Source organism: Mastigoproctus giganteus, unplaced genomic scaffold, assembly GCF_048544385.1.
Source record: "Mastigoproctus giganteus isolate SK-2022 unplaced genomic scaffold, ASM4854438v1 scaffold_15, whole genome shotgun sequence".
Lineage (NCBI taxonomy): Eukaryota > Metazoa > Arthropoda > Arachnida > Uropygi > Thelyphonidae > Mastigoproctus > Mastigoproctus giganteus.
The window spans coordinates 7,542,731-7,557,741 of NW_028328292.1; the positions used below are offsets into that span (position 1 = coordinate 7,542,731).

The 15,011-nt window shown below is 35.8% G+C and overlaps 1 protein-coding gene across 1 annotated transcript in view; it reads left to right on the forward strand.

The window, feature by feature from the left end:
• The window catches only part of LOC150074936 (HEAT repeat-containing protein 6), a 314,697-nt gene that overhangs the window by 107,474 nt on the left and 192,212 nt on the right, over positions 1-15,011 (forward strand). The window contains exon 9 of the mRNA XM_090389386.1: positions 13,715-13,932. Coding sequence (XP_090245512.1) covers positions 13,715-13,932 — 218 coding nt within the window. The remainder of the gene's footprint in view (positions 1-13,714; positions 13,933-15,011) is intronic.

Consider the following 15,011-nt stretch of genomic DNA (forward strand, 5'->3'; position numbering starts at 1 on the left):
TCTCTCTCTTTCTCTCTCTCTGTACCTAGATAGCAGCTTGATCACAGAATGCTTGGTGTAGATGGCATGATGAACTGTCCTGTTGAAAGACACATCAGATGCATTGTCTTTGCAAAACAACTTAAACATTAATTAGCATTAGCATTAGTAGAGGCATATGATGCAAGAAAGCAAGCTTATTCAGCATCAGCAAAAAAAAAAAAAAAAAAAACACACCACTCCCATTTCACCCCTCCGTTCGCTCGAAATACCTGTCCAATTGAGCCTTAAATTTGTTTAGGCTATCAACTTCAACAACAAGTGATGGAAGTCGGTTCCACCAACCAACCAACTCTCTATCTGTAGTGGATTGAATATGGCTGGCCAAATCGCTTGAATATCGCTGGCCAAAGGCAAATTTCCGCACATCTATCCGACATCCGTCCTTCCTCAATTTGAATTTATGCCCTCTGAGCTGATTATTCTGAGCAAGATGAAGAATCCCATTGGCATTGAGCATGCTCAAACCATTCAAAGCCTTATACACCTCTATCAGATCACCTCGCCGGTGCCTAGTCTCCAGACTCTGTAATTTGCAAAATTTAAGCCTTTCTTCGTAAGAGCAACCCTTTGTTCCATTCACTAACCTTGTTGCCCTTCTCTGTACCCGTTCCAGCAGCTCTACATCCTCTTGAAATGAGGCCTCCAGACCTGTATACAGTACTCAAGATGTGGCCTAACCATTGCCTTATACAAGGGAATAATCACCTCCTTATCCCTGCTAGAAAAATTCCTGTATATCATTGACAAGACACCATGAGCTACTCTTTCAGCTCGTCTGCACTGCTCAGAGAACTTCATATCTGCCTGCACAATTACCCCCAGGTCCTTTTCATTCTCCACCACTGTCAGTGTAGTACCGCAGAGTTGATACGTTGCTCTGGGGTTACTGTTTCCCATATGTAGTACTTTACATTTGTCAATGCTAAACTTCATTTGCCACCTCTCAGCCCATCTGTTCAACCTTTCCAGATCCTGTTGCAGCAGCATAGCGTCAGTGGTGTCCTTAACAACCCTGCCAACCTTTGTATCATCTGCAAACTTGGACATTAAACTTGATATCCCATCATCAATATCATTCATAAACACCGAAAACAACAACGGACCCAACACTGAACCCTGAGGAACACCACTAATAACATTAGTCCACGTTGAGCAGTGTCCATTGATTACCACTCTCTGTCTTCTGCCACTCAACCATCCCCTTATCCATAGCAGCAATTTGCCTCCAATGCCACACTGCTCCAATTTGTGCAGCAGTCTTCCATGTGCAACAGTATCAAAAGCCTTTCTAAGATCCAAATATATAATATCAAAGTTATTCCCTGCATCCAGTTCTTTTGTGACTACATCATAGTATCCAATCAAATTGGTCAGGCAAGACCTGCCCTTAACAAAACCATGCTGCGTCTGAGCTATAACTGAATTCTTGTCTAGATGATCCTGCAGTGCTTCTTTAACCAGTGCCTCCATTAATTTACCTGGAACAGAAGTTAAACTAACAGGTCTATAATTACTTGTGTCAGCCTTTGATCCTCCTTTGTGAATTGGGGTTACATTTGCACATCTCCAGTCTATGGGTACCTCCCCTGAGTCCAAAGAAGCTCTCATAATTATGGCTAGGGGTTTGCTTACTTCCTTTGCTGCTTCCTTTAATATAACTGGAGAGATCCTATCCACCCCAGGTGCCTTTTTTATGTTTATCCTCAACAATCTCTCCTCCACTTTCCTCTCAGTTATTACAAAATCATCCAGCTCACTGCCAATGTTTACTTTACATACATCATTCTTCTTCCTGAATAACTCCTCATGCGTGAATGTAGATGCAAAATACTCGTTTAGATTGTTAGCCACCTGAGCAGGATCCTCAACTGTTGAACCATCAATATCCAGTGGACCAATCTGATTCATCCCTTTCCTTCTTGAGTTTAAATAGGTAAAGAACTCTTTTCTGTTTTTCTTTGCATCCTTTGCCAAGGATTTTTCGTAGTCTGCCTTTGCCTGCCTAATCTCCTTTGTGACTTGGTTACAGACCAACTTATATCTATCATAGGCTTCCATGTCACCCATTAATTTGTATGTATCCCATGCATTTTTTTTCTCTGCCACATGTCTCATTAGTTCATCTGACAACCATTTAGGCCTAAACCTTGAACAATATTTCTTATTTGGTATGTAAAGCCTGGTAGCCTCCAAGATTAGTTCCTTGAATGCTTCCCATTTTGAGTTTGCTGTTGGTAACATCATCAGTTGGTCCCACTGTATAGAATTTAAATACTGTCTCAGACCATCATAGTCGCCTTTACGAAAACAAAAACCCTTCCCTTTACCTCTGATGGTAGTTACCTCCTTGAGTAAATCCCACTTCAACACACTGTGATCACTGCCACCTAGTGGTTCATTTATCTGCAGATTCTTAATGCATGAAGAATCACTACTGATAATCAGATCAAGAGTATTGCTCCCTCTTGTTGCCTCGCGAACATGCTGATGTAGAAAACAATCATCCAATAAATCCACAAAAGCCTTGCTAGTGTGCGAGTGACCAACCCACAAATTCCAGTCAATATCTGAGAAATTAAAATCCCCCATTATAAGACTCTCTGATTTACTGGCCCACTCTATTTCCCTGTACAATATCTTATTATACTCATCAGAGTCATTAGGCCTATAGCACACTCCTACTCTCAATTTTGATTTCCCTATGCTTATGTCACACCAAACTGACTCGACACTGCCCTGTCCATCGATGTCGACTGGACAGGGCAGTGTAATGGGTCTGCTTGAGCCATTAATGTTTTTAAGTTGCATTGTTCAGCGAGACAACCTGCATTTATATCTGAAGTCCACCAAAAAATTCCCAAGAAAGCATTTCCCTGCCTATTATACCTCTATTACTAGTCTAAACCATGAGCATTGCATCCATTGCCTTTAGTTGTATTCATTAGCTGTCAGATGTATGCAGGTTTGCCTTCAGCCAGTGAATGGCTGGCTGAAGATTGTTGGAACAAACTTCCATCTCTGTTGTGGAAGTGGGTATTTTGAATAAATTCAAGGAAGAACTAAAAAAGTTATTGGAGGGGATGGACAGGTGATGTGGGAGGGGTTTTTTTTTTTTTTTTTTGGCTGATGATTTATAAGTTTGCTTTCTTGCATCATAAGCCACTACTCATAATAATAACCAACATTTCTGTTATCACATGATTTACAGTTGTTAGTGATGATGTCAGATTAGCCAGGGGATGTTGATTTTAGTATCTGATATATATATACAGGATTTATACATTTATAAAAAAAAATCTGGAAAACTCAGAGAAGTTGGAAATCTCAGCAAAAATCTTAATTACATAAGCTGTTTTACATAGCGGTCAAAGAAAGGCTTCTTGGTCTCTTGGTTACTTTTTCAGATATTGGAAAATATGTTTCAATCTCTTCTCAGTTATTGAAAAGTTCAGTGCAGTAGAATCTCATAAATCGGGCATCCCCTGGGATGTAGCACCTTCTAAATTTTTAAAAAATTCCAACTTTGTGAAGGTTATGCATATAGCCTAAGTATTCAAGAGTAATTCATTATTTTTATTAGTTAATACACTAGCTCTGATTTCTATAATCTCTACAGAATGATAGTTGCCAGCATTAAGCCAAAATGTTAATCCATACTGCCTGATTAGTCCAGTGGATAACATACTTCCTAAGAAATAACGGCGCCTCCGTAGCCAGGTGGGAAGGAGCAGCAGTGCATAGCACATGCTTCTTGATTAGACCGGGGTTCGAACCCGTCACCACCAAATACGGAGGATGTGGAAAGGTCAGGGAATGACCACCGCATATCCCCGAGCAATATGGCCTTAGTTGCTAATGCTCCTAAAAACCAAATAACTAACTAACTAACCTAAAAAATAAAGGTTGCAGGTTCAAATGCTGCCTTCATTATGGGTGTCCACAACAATCAGCCAGCAAGTGGTTGATTGTTGAAACAAACTTCCATGTGTTGTTGTGGAAGTGGGTGGTTTGAATAAATTTAAGGAAGAACAAGACAAATTTTACAATTTTTTTTAATATGAGGTATAAATAGTGTGATATGATTTCAGGAATCGAAGCACATCAAAAAGTAAAAATATATACTACTGTACTATTTAAGTACTATACTGTGAACTTGTGTTGAGTGTCTTGCAAAACGAATGATTTTGTGTGTTTGCAAATGTGTAGTAACAATTACATATAATCTACAAAATATGTGAAGCGAAGAACCTGGTGTTTGGAAATTATTGATGAAACATATTGAATAAATTTGGCCAAGCCAAGAGGCCGGCTGTTTTTTCCCTCTGCTTTTGTATGGTTGACTACTCTCAAAAGAATATTACAAAAATTTTTAGATTTTTGAAGTTCTGTTATATTAATTAACAAAATATGCGAGAGGATTTCAGCAATCGAAGCATTAAAAAGTAAATACATACTGCTGTACTATACTGTGAACATGTATTGAATGTCTTGCAAGGCTGCCAGGACAGCTCAGGGGATTTTGTTAATGATATACAGAAACTTTGCTATCAGAGATAAGGAGGTTATTAAACCTTTGTACACAAGGCCATGGTTATGCTGCATCTTGAGTACTGTATACAGGTCTGGAGGCCTCACTTAAGGAAGGATGTAGATCAGCTGGTATGGGTACATAGAAGGTCAACCAGATTGGTGAAGGGAACAAAAGGGTGCTCTTACAAAGAAAGGCTTGAGTTCTGTAAATTGCAGCTAATCTGGAAACTAGGCAACTGCAGGGATATCTGATTGAGATGTTTAAGGCCTTGAATGGATTGAGTAAGCTAAATATTGATGGTTCTTTCTCTTTCTGAGACTATGCACATGAGGAAACATAAATTCAAATTGAGGAAGGATGGTTGTAGGATAGATGTGCAGAAGTTTGCCTTCAGCAAGCAGGTTTTATTATTATTATTAGCCATATGGTGCAAGGAAGCCCGAGGCTTATGCTATACCAGGCAAAAAAAAAAATTTCTGAATTACCCAGAGAGAGAGAGAGAAGTAGATGGGAATCACCAAGAAAGAGAAGAATGATGATATCCAGCTCAGGACCAGTATGGGCTTGGGTGTGCCAAGCCCATACTCACCAGATTTGAGCCCCTGGCTGTTGAAACAAACTTCCATGTGTTGTTGTGGAAGTGGATGGTTTGAATAAATTGAAGGAAGAACTAGACAAATTCTTGGAGGGTATGGATGGGAGAAGTATGTAGTGTTTTCATTTTTTTTAATGGTTTTTTTTTTTTTTTTATCATTTGCCATTACTAATACCAAAAAAAAAAAAAAAAACCAGTTAGTAAAGGATAGAATTTTTGGAGTCAAAAACACTGAAGTTAATGAAATTCTTTGAATGTTGTCTTCTCAGGTTCAAATACAGGTTACCCCCGCTTAACGCTGATAGTTCGTTCCGGAAAAACAGAGCGCTAAGTGAATCCGCGCTAAGCGAGCACCACATTCCCATAAGGTAACATATGTATTTGTGAGTTGCGGTCGGTGCCATAGGATATTTCCTGATCAATAATAAACAGTAGTGAAAAGATGTACAAATGTCGGTCAAAATATTTAATATTCAAATATTTGTACATATAAAATATTCTGCATTACGTACGTATATAATTATGTTGTAAAAGTAAACTTAAAATTCCAATTAAAATAATGAATTTAATTGATTTTAATTGATTTAATTTAATCATGAAAAATGTGTGGATTTTGGGTTGAACTTTGGCCCTCTTCCAAATAAACTAAAAGGGGTACAATATAATAGCGTAGCTTAATTTAATTTAGTATGATACTCACCTTTTTATAATCTGCATTGATGTTGGAATAAATTGGATGATAATTTTAAATTTAAGTTAGCATGAATAAGTTAGGATTTAAAAGCAGAATTAAAATGTGCACAAGGAAGTAGAAGTGCACGTCTTCGTCGTCAATGTTGAAATTTGAAACGATTTTAGTTATACGGTTGGAAACAGAAGGCCAATAGCCATAACAAGTGGCTTTCGTTTTACACGCATATTGCCAACTGAAGACGTAAAACAAAAGCCACTTGTTATGGCTATTGGCCTTCTGTTTCCAACCGTATAACTAAAATTGTTTCAAATTGCAATGTTGACAACCAAGGACGAAGACGTGCACTTCTACTTCCTTGCGCACATTTTAATTTTGTTTTTAAATCCTAACTTATTCATGCTAACTTAAATTTAAAATTATCATCCAATTTATTCCAGCATCGATGCAGATTATAAAAAGGTGAGTATCATAATAAATTAAATTAAGCTACGCTATTATATTGTGTCAGTTATAAATGGTACTTTAAGAGATCTACAATTTTTGAATTGACTAAAAGGGGTATTAATTTTAAATCCCCTAGAGCGTTACCACCCAACAATAGTCAACCGATTCTTCGCCGCTTTGAAACCTGGCATGTTTTTTCTTCTGTCAATATGAAACTTCTTTTAGGCATTCGTTTCCACAAAAGTCCTGCTTCATTTATGTTAAAAACTTGTTGAGAAGTATAACACATAATACCCCTCTTCAATAATTTTAACAAGTTCTTTTTTTGAAAGTTTCGGCTCCTTGATCTGCACTAGCGGCTTCTCCCTGGATTTTAAATCTATTCTACCAGCCCTTATCAGTTTTAAATGATTCCACATTTTTTTTTTTTTAAGGCGAGTTTTTTTCAGGTCATCATATTGTCTAATCTCTTTCTCTCTTTTTATTTATTTTTTTTTAATATTTAACTTAACTGAATTCTGCATTGGAATATTATCTTCAATAAAATTATAAAGTCTTTCCATTTCAATCCTAATAGCCAGCCTAGTCCTAGTTGCTTGCAGTGGAACAGCTATCTTTCCCGCTGCTAAAATTAATTCTTTATTTTTTTATAATTGTTCTTACAGTTAAAGTTGCAAGTCTTAAATTATGGCATACATCCGCTTGTCGTTGACCGGAATCGATTCGCTTCAAAACGTCTAATTTAATTTTCAAATTCGTCTTTTTCTTACATTTATAGTCTTTGTACTGCACCCAGACGTTGTTGCTTTTTCATTCCTATCGGTCATTATTAGCTCTTCGAAAATGTAACTGCATTGGTTGCATTAATTATGATACAATGTTCAAGTAAACTGTCCGTTACGCACGATGTCTAATACTGTACTGAGTGATGACTAGACTTTGGATAAATGCATATAATGCAAATATTACAAGAAATATACTTGATCATTTTTAAAATGTTGATCTCCGAACTACGTAACGTCACTGTACTGCAATTAAATTTGCATGCAATATAATTTAACCGAACGTGGGAAAATTTCGCAAATCGACATGGGAAACGTTTTAATGCTGTTTTGCTATACATTTTCAAGCTATCGATTCCATTAAAAGAAACGATTTCGTTAAATATACCAAAAATGCAATCTGTAAAAGAGCGTTATAGTGATCCGTGACAGCATTATAGTCAGATGGGGTTATAATATAAGAACAGTGTTATAACGGGGGTCTGCTGTATTGAAAAAGACATTTTGTTTCCTTTACAACTTCTGGAAAAGGTTAGTGTTGGTTAATGTAAAAGTTAGTAAAGGTTAGAATTTTTCAACCAACAACACAGATGTTGATTGAGCACCCTCTAGTAAATTTTGTTAAAGCTTCCACCTGCATTGTATGACTGACAGCAAAGTGTTCACTCTTTAGCTTGTTGCAATCAGCATATGAAATTAGCAAAGAAGCTTGAGAAGAGAAAGAAAATTAAGTCTCTTTTTGCAGAAGAGGCTATTTGCCAGAGATATTTGAAAACTTTTCAGTTAAAAATATTAGACTGGATTTCTTCTTTATCCAAGTTCTAAAAATTGACATGGCTAATTTCAGTGAGCTCTGATACATTATGAAACTGGTTTTAACTTTGCCTTATGGTATTGCATATGCATCAACTTTTCATAAGATTTATGATGCTGTTACAGAGGGGGGGGGGGTTATAAAACGTTAAGGGAACAAAAACAAGATCCAGAGTGTTAAAGAGGCACCTAGCTGATATGAGGAAAGTTTGGAAAAGAAGAAGAAATACAAGGTTATTTGACAAAAATTCTAAAGAATTTTCCTTTCTTTAGAATTTTAAAGAAAGGAAATGCAAAGCTGATGAAATTTGCCTCTTACAAGAACAGAATGAAAAGATGGAGGAAGAAAAAGAAGAAGCTAAAGCAATCAGTGCAAATATAAAGAAATGGAATCACATAATTTACTATAATTTTAGCAGACCATGCTAGCCGGGTGGGTAAAGTGCCTGCCTGGCAACCCAAAGGTCGCGGGTTCGAATCCCACCTCGGGCTTGGATCAGAGTAGTGCAAAAACATTGGGAGGTGCATTATGACCACAGAAGCTGATGCGCCAACAACTAACAAAAAAAAAAAAAAACTATAATTTTAATGAATGAAAAAGATCTTGGAAGGTTAATGAATTAACATACATTTAGAGAGGGAATTAGTTACAATGAGTGTAGAAGCTTGGAGACACATGTAAGCACATGGGCAGAAGCCAGATATTTCATCCACATAGTAGACTTATTTAATAGTAGAGAGTATAACATGAATGCTGGAAGGCTTGGTTGTAAAACATGCTGGAAGAATGATTAAATATTGGGGTGTTGTATGGAAGTTCATTGTTGGCAAAAAAAAACATACACTGCCATTTTAAAATTAACTTTAAAATGGTAGTTGGTGATTATTGCATTAGAATATGTGATATTTTTTGCATGTAACTATATTTTTTCTGTGTGAATAGTTAGCATCCAATGGAAAATGTTTGCACAGTGCTGTTAAAACTAATAACTGCATAGTAATGTATTAACATGAACTCAAACTTCATACATGTTATTTGCATTTGATTTTGATCATGGATAGACTTTCTGCTCTTCTTTTTTTTTTTTTTTTTTTTTTTTATTTGGTAGTTGTTGGCACATCGGCTTCTGTGGCCATATTGCACCTCCCAAGGTTTTTGCAGTACTTTGATCCAAGCCCGAGGCGGGAATCGAACCCGCGACCTTTGGGTTGCCGGGCAGGTACTTTACCCACTCGGCTAGCCCGGTCGGCTCTGCTCTTCTTGAAGACCAAGCACCAAGCCCTCAGTGTTTGGCACTTGATCTTCAGGGAGAGCAATATGTTTAACTTAGAGACAAATGCCATTATTGGTGGTATTGCCTGAGTTGCCAATATCTTTTTAAATTGCATAGCATTGCCCAAGTAGTTGAATATGCTGATATACATTTCAAAATTTGATACACTGTCGTGACAGCTGTTTTGAAGCTTACTGGCTTGTGATCAGTCGGTAGGCATTCTCTATTATTCCATACTCTACATTAACTTCCATACACTATATGACTGTTCACTTAGATAAGGTACATTATTCACAGGTTGGCAAACATTCACTAATGGAGACCATCATCCACCAGCTGATGAGAAGCCAGTATACTTCAAAACAGCTGTCCTAGCAGTCTCCCTGATTTTTAAATGCATAGTGGATTCTCCTGTTCAAATGATGCTGTACAATTTAAAAAGATATTAGCAACTTAAGCAAATTCATGGATACCAGCATTGTGTCTCTAATATGAATATAGGTACTACTAGATGGATTTATTAAGGGGAAATCTTGTCTGACCAAAACGAATGGATATTATGATGCAGTAACAAAGGAAAGGATGCAAAAAATAATTCTGACATCATATATTTAGATTACAGAAAGGCTCTTGATACTATTACACATAACAGGCTGCTGTATAAATTGGAGCATTGTGGCATTAAGAGCAAGTTACTCCTTTTATCCATAGCAGTAACTTGCTCTTAATGCCACAATGAGTGGGAGAAGATAGAGAGTGGTTATTAATGGACACTGCTCTTCATGGACTAATGTTATTAGTGGAGTCCCCAAGGGTTCAGCACTGGGCTCATTGCTGTTTTCTATATTTATTAATGATATTGATGAAGGTTTATCAGGCTTAATGTCTGAGTTTGCAGCTGATACAAAGGTTGGCAGGGTGGTTAATGACAGTAATCAGGATGAACTACTGCAATGAAATCTAGAAAAATTGGGTCAGTGGGCTTGGAAATGGCAGTTGAAGTTTAACGTTGACAAATGGAAGTTATTGCACGTGAGTAGCAGTTATCCCAGATTAACATAGCAACTGTGTGGTATACACTCGGCGTAGTTGAAAATGAAAAAGACCTGGGGGTAATTGTGCAGTCAGATATGAAGTTCTCTGAACAATGTGGACAGGCTGCCAAAACAGGGGTTTGTCTATGATATATGGGAACTTTTTTGGCATGGAATTTCCACATAGCATTTCCACATCTTGAGTACTGCACACAGGCCTGGAGACCTCATTTTAGGAAAGAAACACTGTACAGTTATATTATCTGTTAGAATGGGTGCAGAAAAGGGCAATGAGATTAGTGGAGAGAATCAAAAGGTGGTCTTACCAAGATAGGTTCAGTTATGCAAATTGCAGTGTCTGAAGACTAGGTGCCCTCGAGGTGATCTGACAAATGTTTTAGGCTTTGAATGGATTGAGCAAGCTCATTACTGATGGCATTCTTCCTCTTGGTCAGACTACACACACATGAGGGGACATAAATTCAAATTGAGGAAGGATGGTTGCAGGATAATGATGTGTAGAAGTTTTCTTTCAGCCAGTGGGTGGTTGATTTTTGGAACAAACTTCCATCTGTTGTTGTGGAAGTGGGCAGTTTTAATAAATTCATTGAAGAACTAGACAAATTATTGGAGGAGATGGACAGGTATGTGGGAGGTTTTTTTTGTTTTTTTTACTGTTGCTTTATAAGCTTGCTTTTTTCCATAGTATGCCACTACTACTACTACTGATAATAATAATAATAATAATTTGTTATGCATAATAATTTCACTAAGATGTAAACACTGCACAGTTATATTAGCATTTTTAAATACATATTATTTTGAGGATACTTGTCCTGCAGTAATTGGTGAAAAAAGTACATTTATGTTAGATTTTGAGACAGTGATAAGTTTCATCATGATATGCAGCTTTAGTGAAGTGACAAACTTAAATGCATAATCTCTTTGTAGAAATGTGTTAGTATGGATATTTTCAAGGTAGATCAGATTGGGTGGATGTGAATCCATGGAGGAATTTCTGCAAAGTGACTAATTTTTATAATGTTTTGAGTATAACAACAGTAACACATTAATATATGTTAATCCATCTCTTTCCTCAGTCTACAATCCATGTTACTTGACTATAACATTTCTCTCCACATTTAGTTTCCTTCCTAAATTGGTGGATTAATATAATGTCAGCATTAAACCTATTGTCTGGCCACGACTTTATTACAGAGCTTGACCCATAGTTCTTTACAGTGAGGCAATAGTGCACTGTAAGAAGGAAGAGAAGAAAGAACTAACTATGCAGTGAATGTAGAGCTCCATTATACTCTTAAATATCCTGACTCATTGAGCATATCGCTCTTTACAAAATGTTCTCTGGTTCCATTTAAAAAAAAAAAAATCCCTAATACCACTTACTTCTATGATACAATAATACGTGTAACAAGGTTCCCTCTAAATTGTGCAGCTGCATGGCCATGCAGTGGTTTTGGGAGTGCCACACATTAAATTTTTAAGTGCCTACTAAACTCTGGAATGCAGTCAAACATTGTTGTACCTGGGTCCCAGCCTGCCAGGGATTTCTTCTCGTGAATGGTTTGCATATTCTGTTACTGGAATACAAATTATTCTTTATATCTGTCAGGAACCAAGTGTGAGGGAAAACTTGGAAGAAAACCACAATACCAACAATTATTTTTTGGGAAAAATTATACGTCCTAACCCTCACTTATAAGAGATCACATTGTCTTACTGTCAGTAAAGGATATATGGAAGGTGTACAAGGATTATTTTCAGAATGTAGTTTCTCTGTAGTTTACAAAATTTGTTAAAACTGCAAAGAATAGTTTTCAATAAAGCTAGCTTTATATTTCTAAAATATATTTATCTAATAGTTATAATTATCTGTTATTAAATTGTTTATTTACCAATTTGCATTTAAAAATCATGCATAATTGTTATTATTAATGATTATAATCATTAATTATTTTTGTATGGTAACCAGCTGCGCATTAAGCATGAAAAGTGATATTCATTCTGAGCACTGAGGAAAAATAAATTAGAGGGAACTATGATGCCTACACACACCAGTATTTGTAATATTATGAAATGATATTATTGTTTCTAGAAAGACCCAAATTTTTAAAAATATATTAAAAGACTAATTTTTTTATATATTTTGATGGTATACTATTAATTATGTATGTGATTTAGTTCATTAAAAATTCACGTAGTTAAAACTAGGTAACAGGTTTGCTTCTCTAAAATTGTGTATAGATATACAGGCAGCTCTCGCTTTACGAGTTCCTGGGTTTACGAGTTTTTTTTCCCCAAGTATCAAGTATCAACAAAATCGAAAATATGAACATTAATTGCAAAAAATGAATGTTAAACATTCATAAATACTGCATTCCAAACCACGTGCGTAGCTATACGATACAGTGTATCGTATAGCTACGCACATGCTTTACAATTTTAATCCGTTACCGTCTTATCGCGAAAATATCATAATGTGAACCCAATAACACATTGTTTTTTGGTAATTCATTCCACAATCTCGGAAGTTGAAATTTTCGTTATATAACTCTCTAAAAGATCGTTTTTATAGTGCAAATTGTATTAGTTACCAATTCAAATCACTAAAATGCACCATACTCTCATCCCTATCATATGTTCTGTTATAAGAACCAATTTTGAACGGCTTTGTGATATTTTTATAAAGCACATTTCTGGAAGTCGCGACCCTAAAACAATAAAAACAATTTGCACTTTCCGGTTTATTGAGCTTTTCTGCTCTGCAAGCAATTATAAACGAGTAGTAAACTCGATGTTATTGCATTTGTGAAAATACCGATAGCTGGAATTGTGTGGATTTTTTATGTTATTATAGTGAAATGTGTTTTCCTTTTACTGAAATCTTCAATCTTATAAAATCAAATAAATTTTCAGAATCTTCTCTTCATTCCTTTTTTTTTTTTAAGCTTTGTAAACTCATTACTCCACACAAATCATGTTAGTTGCAATTTGTGCGTTCCGTTAAAAAATGCTTATGCATCTATTGAAATTTATAAAGAAAAGAGAAGATTATCTTGGAAACAAATGTCTCTTGACATTTCTGAAGATGACTCCTTGTGCAACAAACCAACGAGTGCCGAGCCAATAATGAGTGATCAACGAGTGTGCATTTAGTCGATGATGATGAAGAATAAACATTCTTTAACATTTGTAAGTCGTAAATAATTCCTCTATTATTATAATTTGCTTGATTTTACAGGCTACATTTTTATTTCTTTGGATAAATCAATCATTGTTTAAACATAAACTAAATTAGCTAACTAATTTCATTGTTGAGAACGTAACCCATATTTTTAACATTATGTCTATGGAATTTAATTCCCGCTTTACGAGCGCACGCTAGGAATGAATTACCTCGTAAAGTCGAGAACTACTTGTATTTTTATTTAGCACTGATTACAGAGTTTGATGTGCTCTTATTATAATAATCATATTTCATCAGCAGGAAATATGTCAGATTCTGGATATATTTCACCCCAGCGGTGGAAAGTTTGTTCATATTCTTCTTCTCAATATGGCAATGATATACATATGTGGAAGAAATTCAGCAGCTCAGATTCAGAATTTTCAGACACAGAGTCAGGTCAGGCTGCCAGATTGAGAGCTCTTCAGTCAAGTGTTCGTCACTGTGCTTTTGGCACTTTGCAAGCAGTAATTCGAGTAAGTATTGTTCAGTATGAAAATATATAATCTCTGTTTAATTAATTAAAACTATTAAAATACAAAATTAAACATAAAAAAGAGTTTTGCAACTATTAAATTAATGTTTTGCATACGAACAAGTGCATATATGTGGTGGCTACAAATCCCATAAACTGCTATGTTCATTTGTATATCGTATCTTTTCAGACTTTAAGGCTGAAGAAATATGTAATTACTGCTTGAAGGTGATGAATGTGGTTTGTTTTAGTATTGAGGAGAGATTAATGCATGAAAGAGCAAGAAATGAAATAGTGATAGACAGCACAGTAAAACTATGATTTGTATAAGGTGTATGTATGAAAGTTCAGTTATATGTAATTTGCATTTTATATCCTGCCCTGCTGTTTAGATGAGCTTGGCTTGCTTTTAAACTGTTTAAAAGCAGACTATTTGGTGGATATTTACTCCTGTAGATAGCAGTAAATATCCTCTATGCACTTCTTTCTAGAGAAACAAATGCAAAGAGGAAAGACAGATTGAGAAAATGTTTAACTTGGTAGAAAGTGGCAGCCTCTGACAAGTCTGTTTAAAGAACAGTTTAGAAGTGATGAGAAAGGCTCGTGTGAGTACTATCGTGCTTGGAATTTTAACAATTCTCCACAGCAGTACTGAGTGTGAGAGGATATTCAGTCAAGTAAAAAAAGAAGAGCTTGGTTCATATCTTTTCTTTCTGGTGAAACTTTGAAAATGCTCTTGACAGCCAAGTGTAGACAGCAGTCCTTTTGTTATAAACAAAACTTCGACTCAACATTTCCGAAGAGGACAAAGTCTGTAAGAGTATCTTCCTTGAAACAAATTATTTGGAGGTGCATGCTGTACTGGTTAGCAATCCTCTGGCTGTATCTTAATATAAAAGGTATATGTTGTTAGTGAAATTAATTTCAATTCCAAAGTATGTATTTAAAAAAAAAATCTTCTGTTTTCCTTCTGCAATTTTCTGATAAAAATTATGAAATCTTCTGTTTTCAGAAAGTCAAAGGTTGGCAGTAGCTAAGAATAACCATGAGATAGAGGCTGTATTGGAGAAGTAAACAATG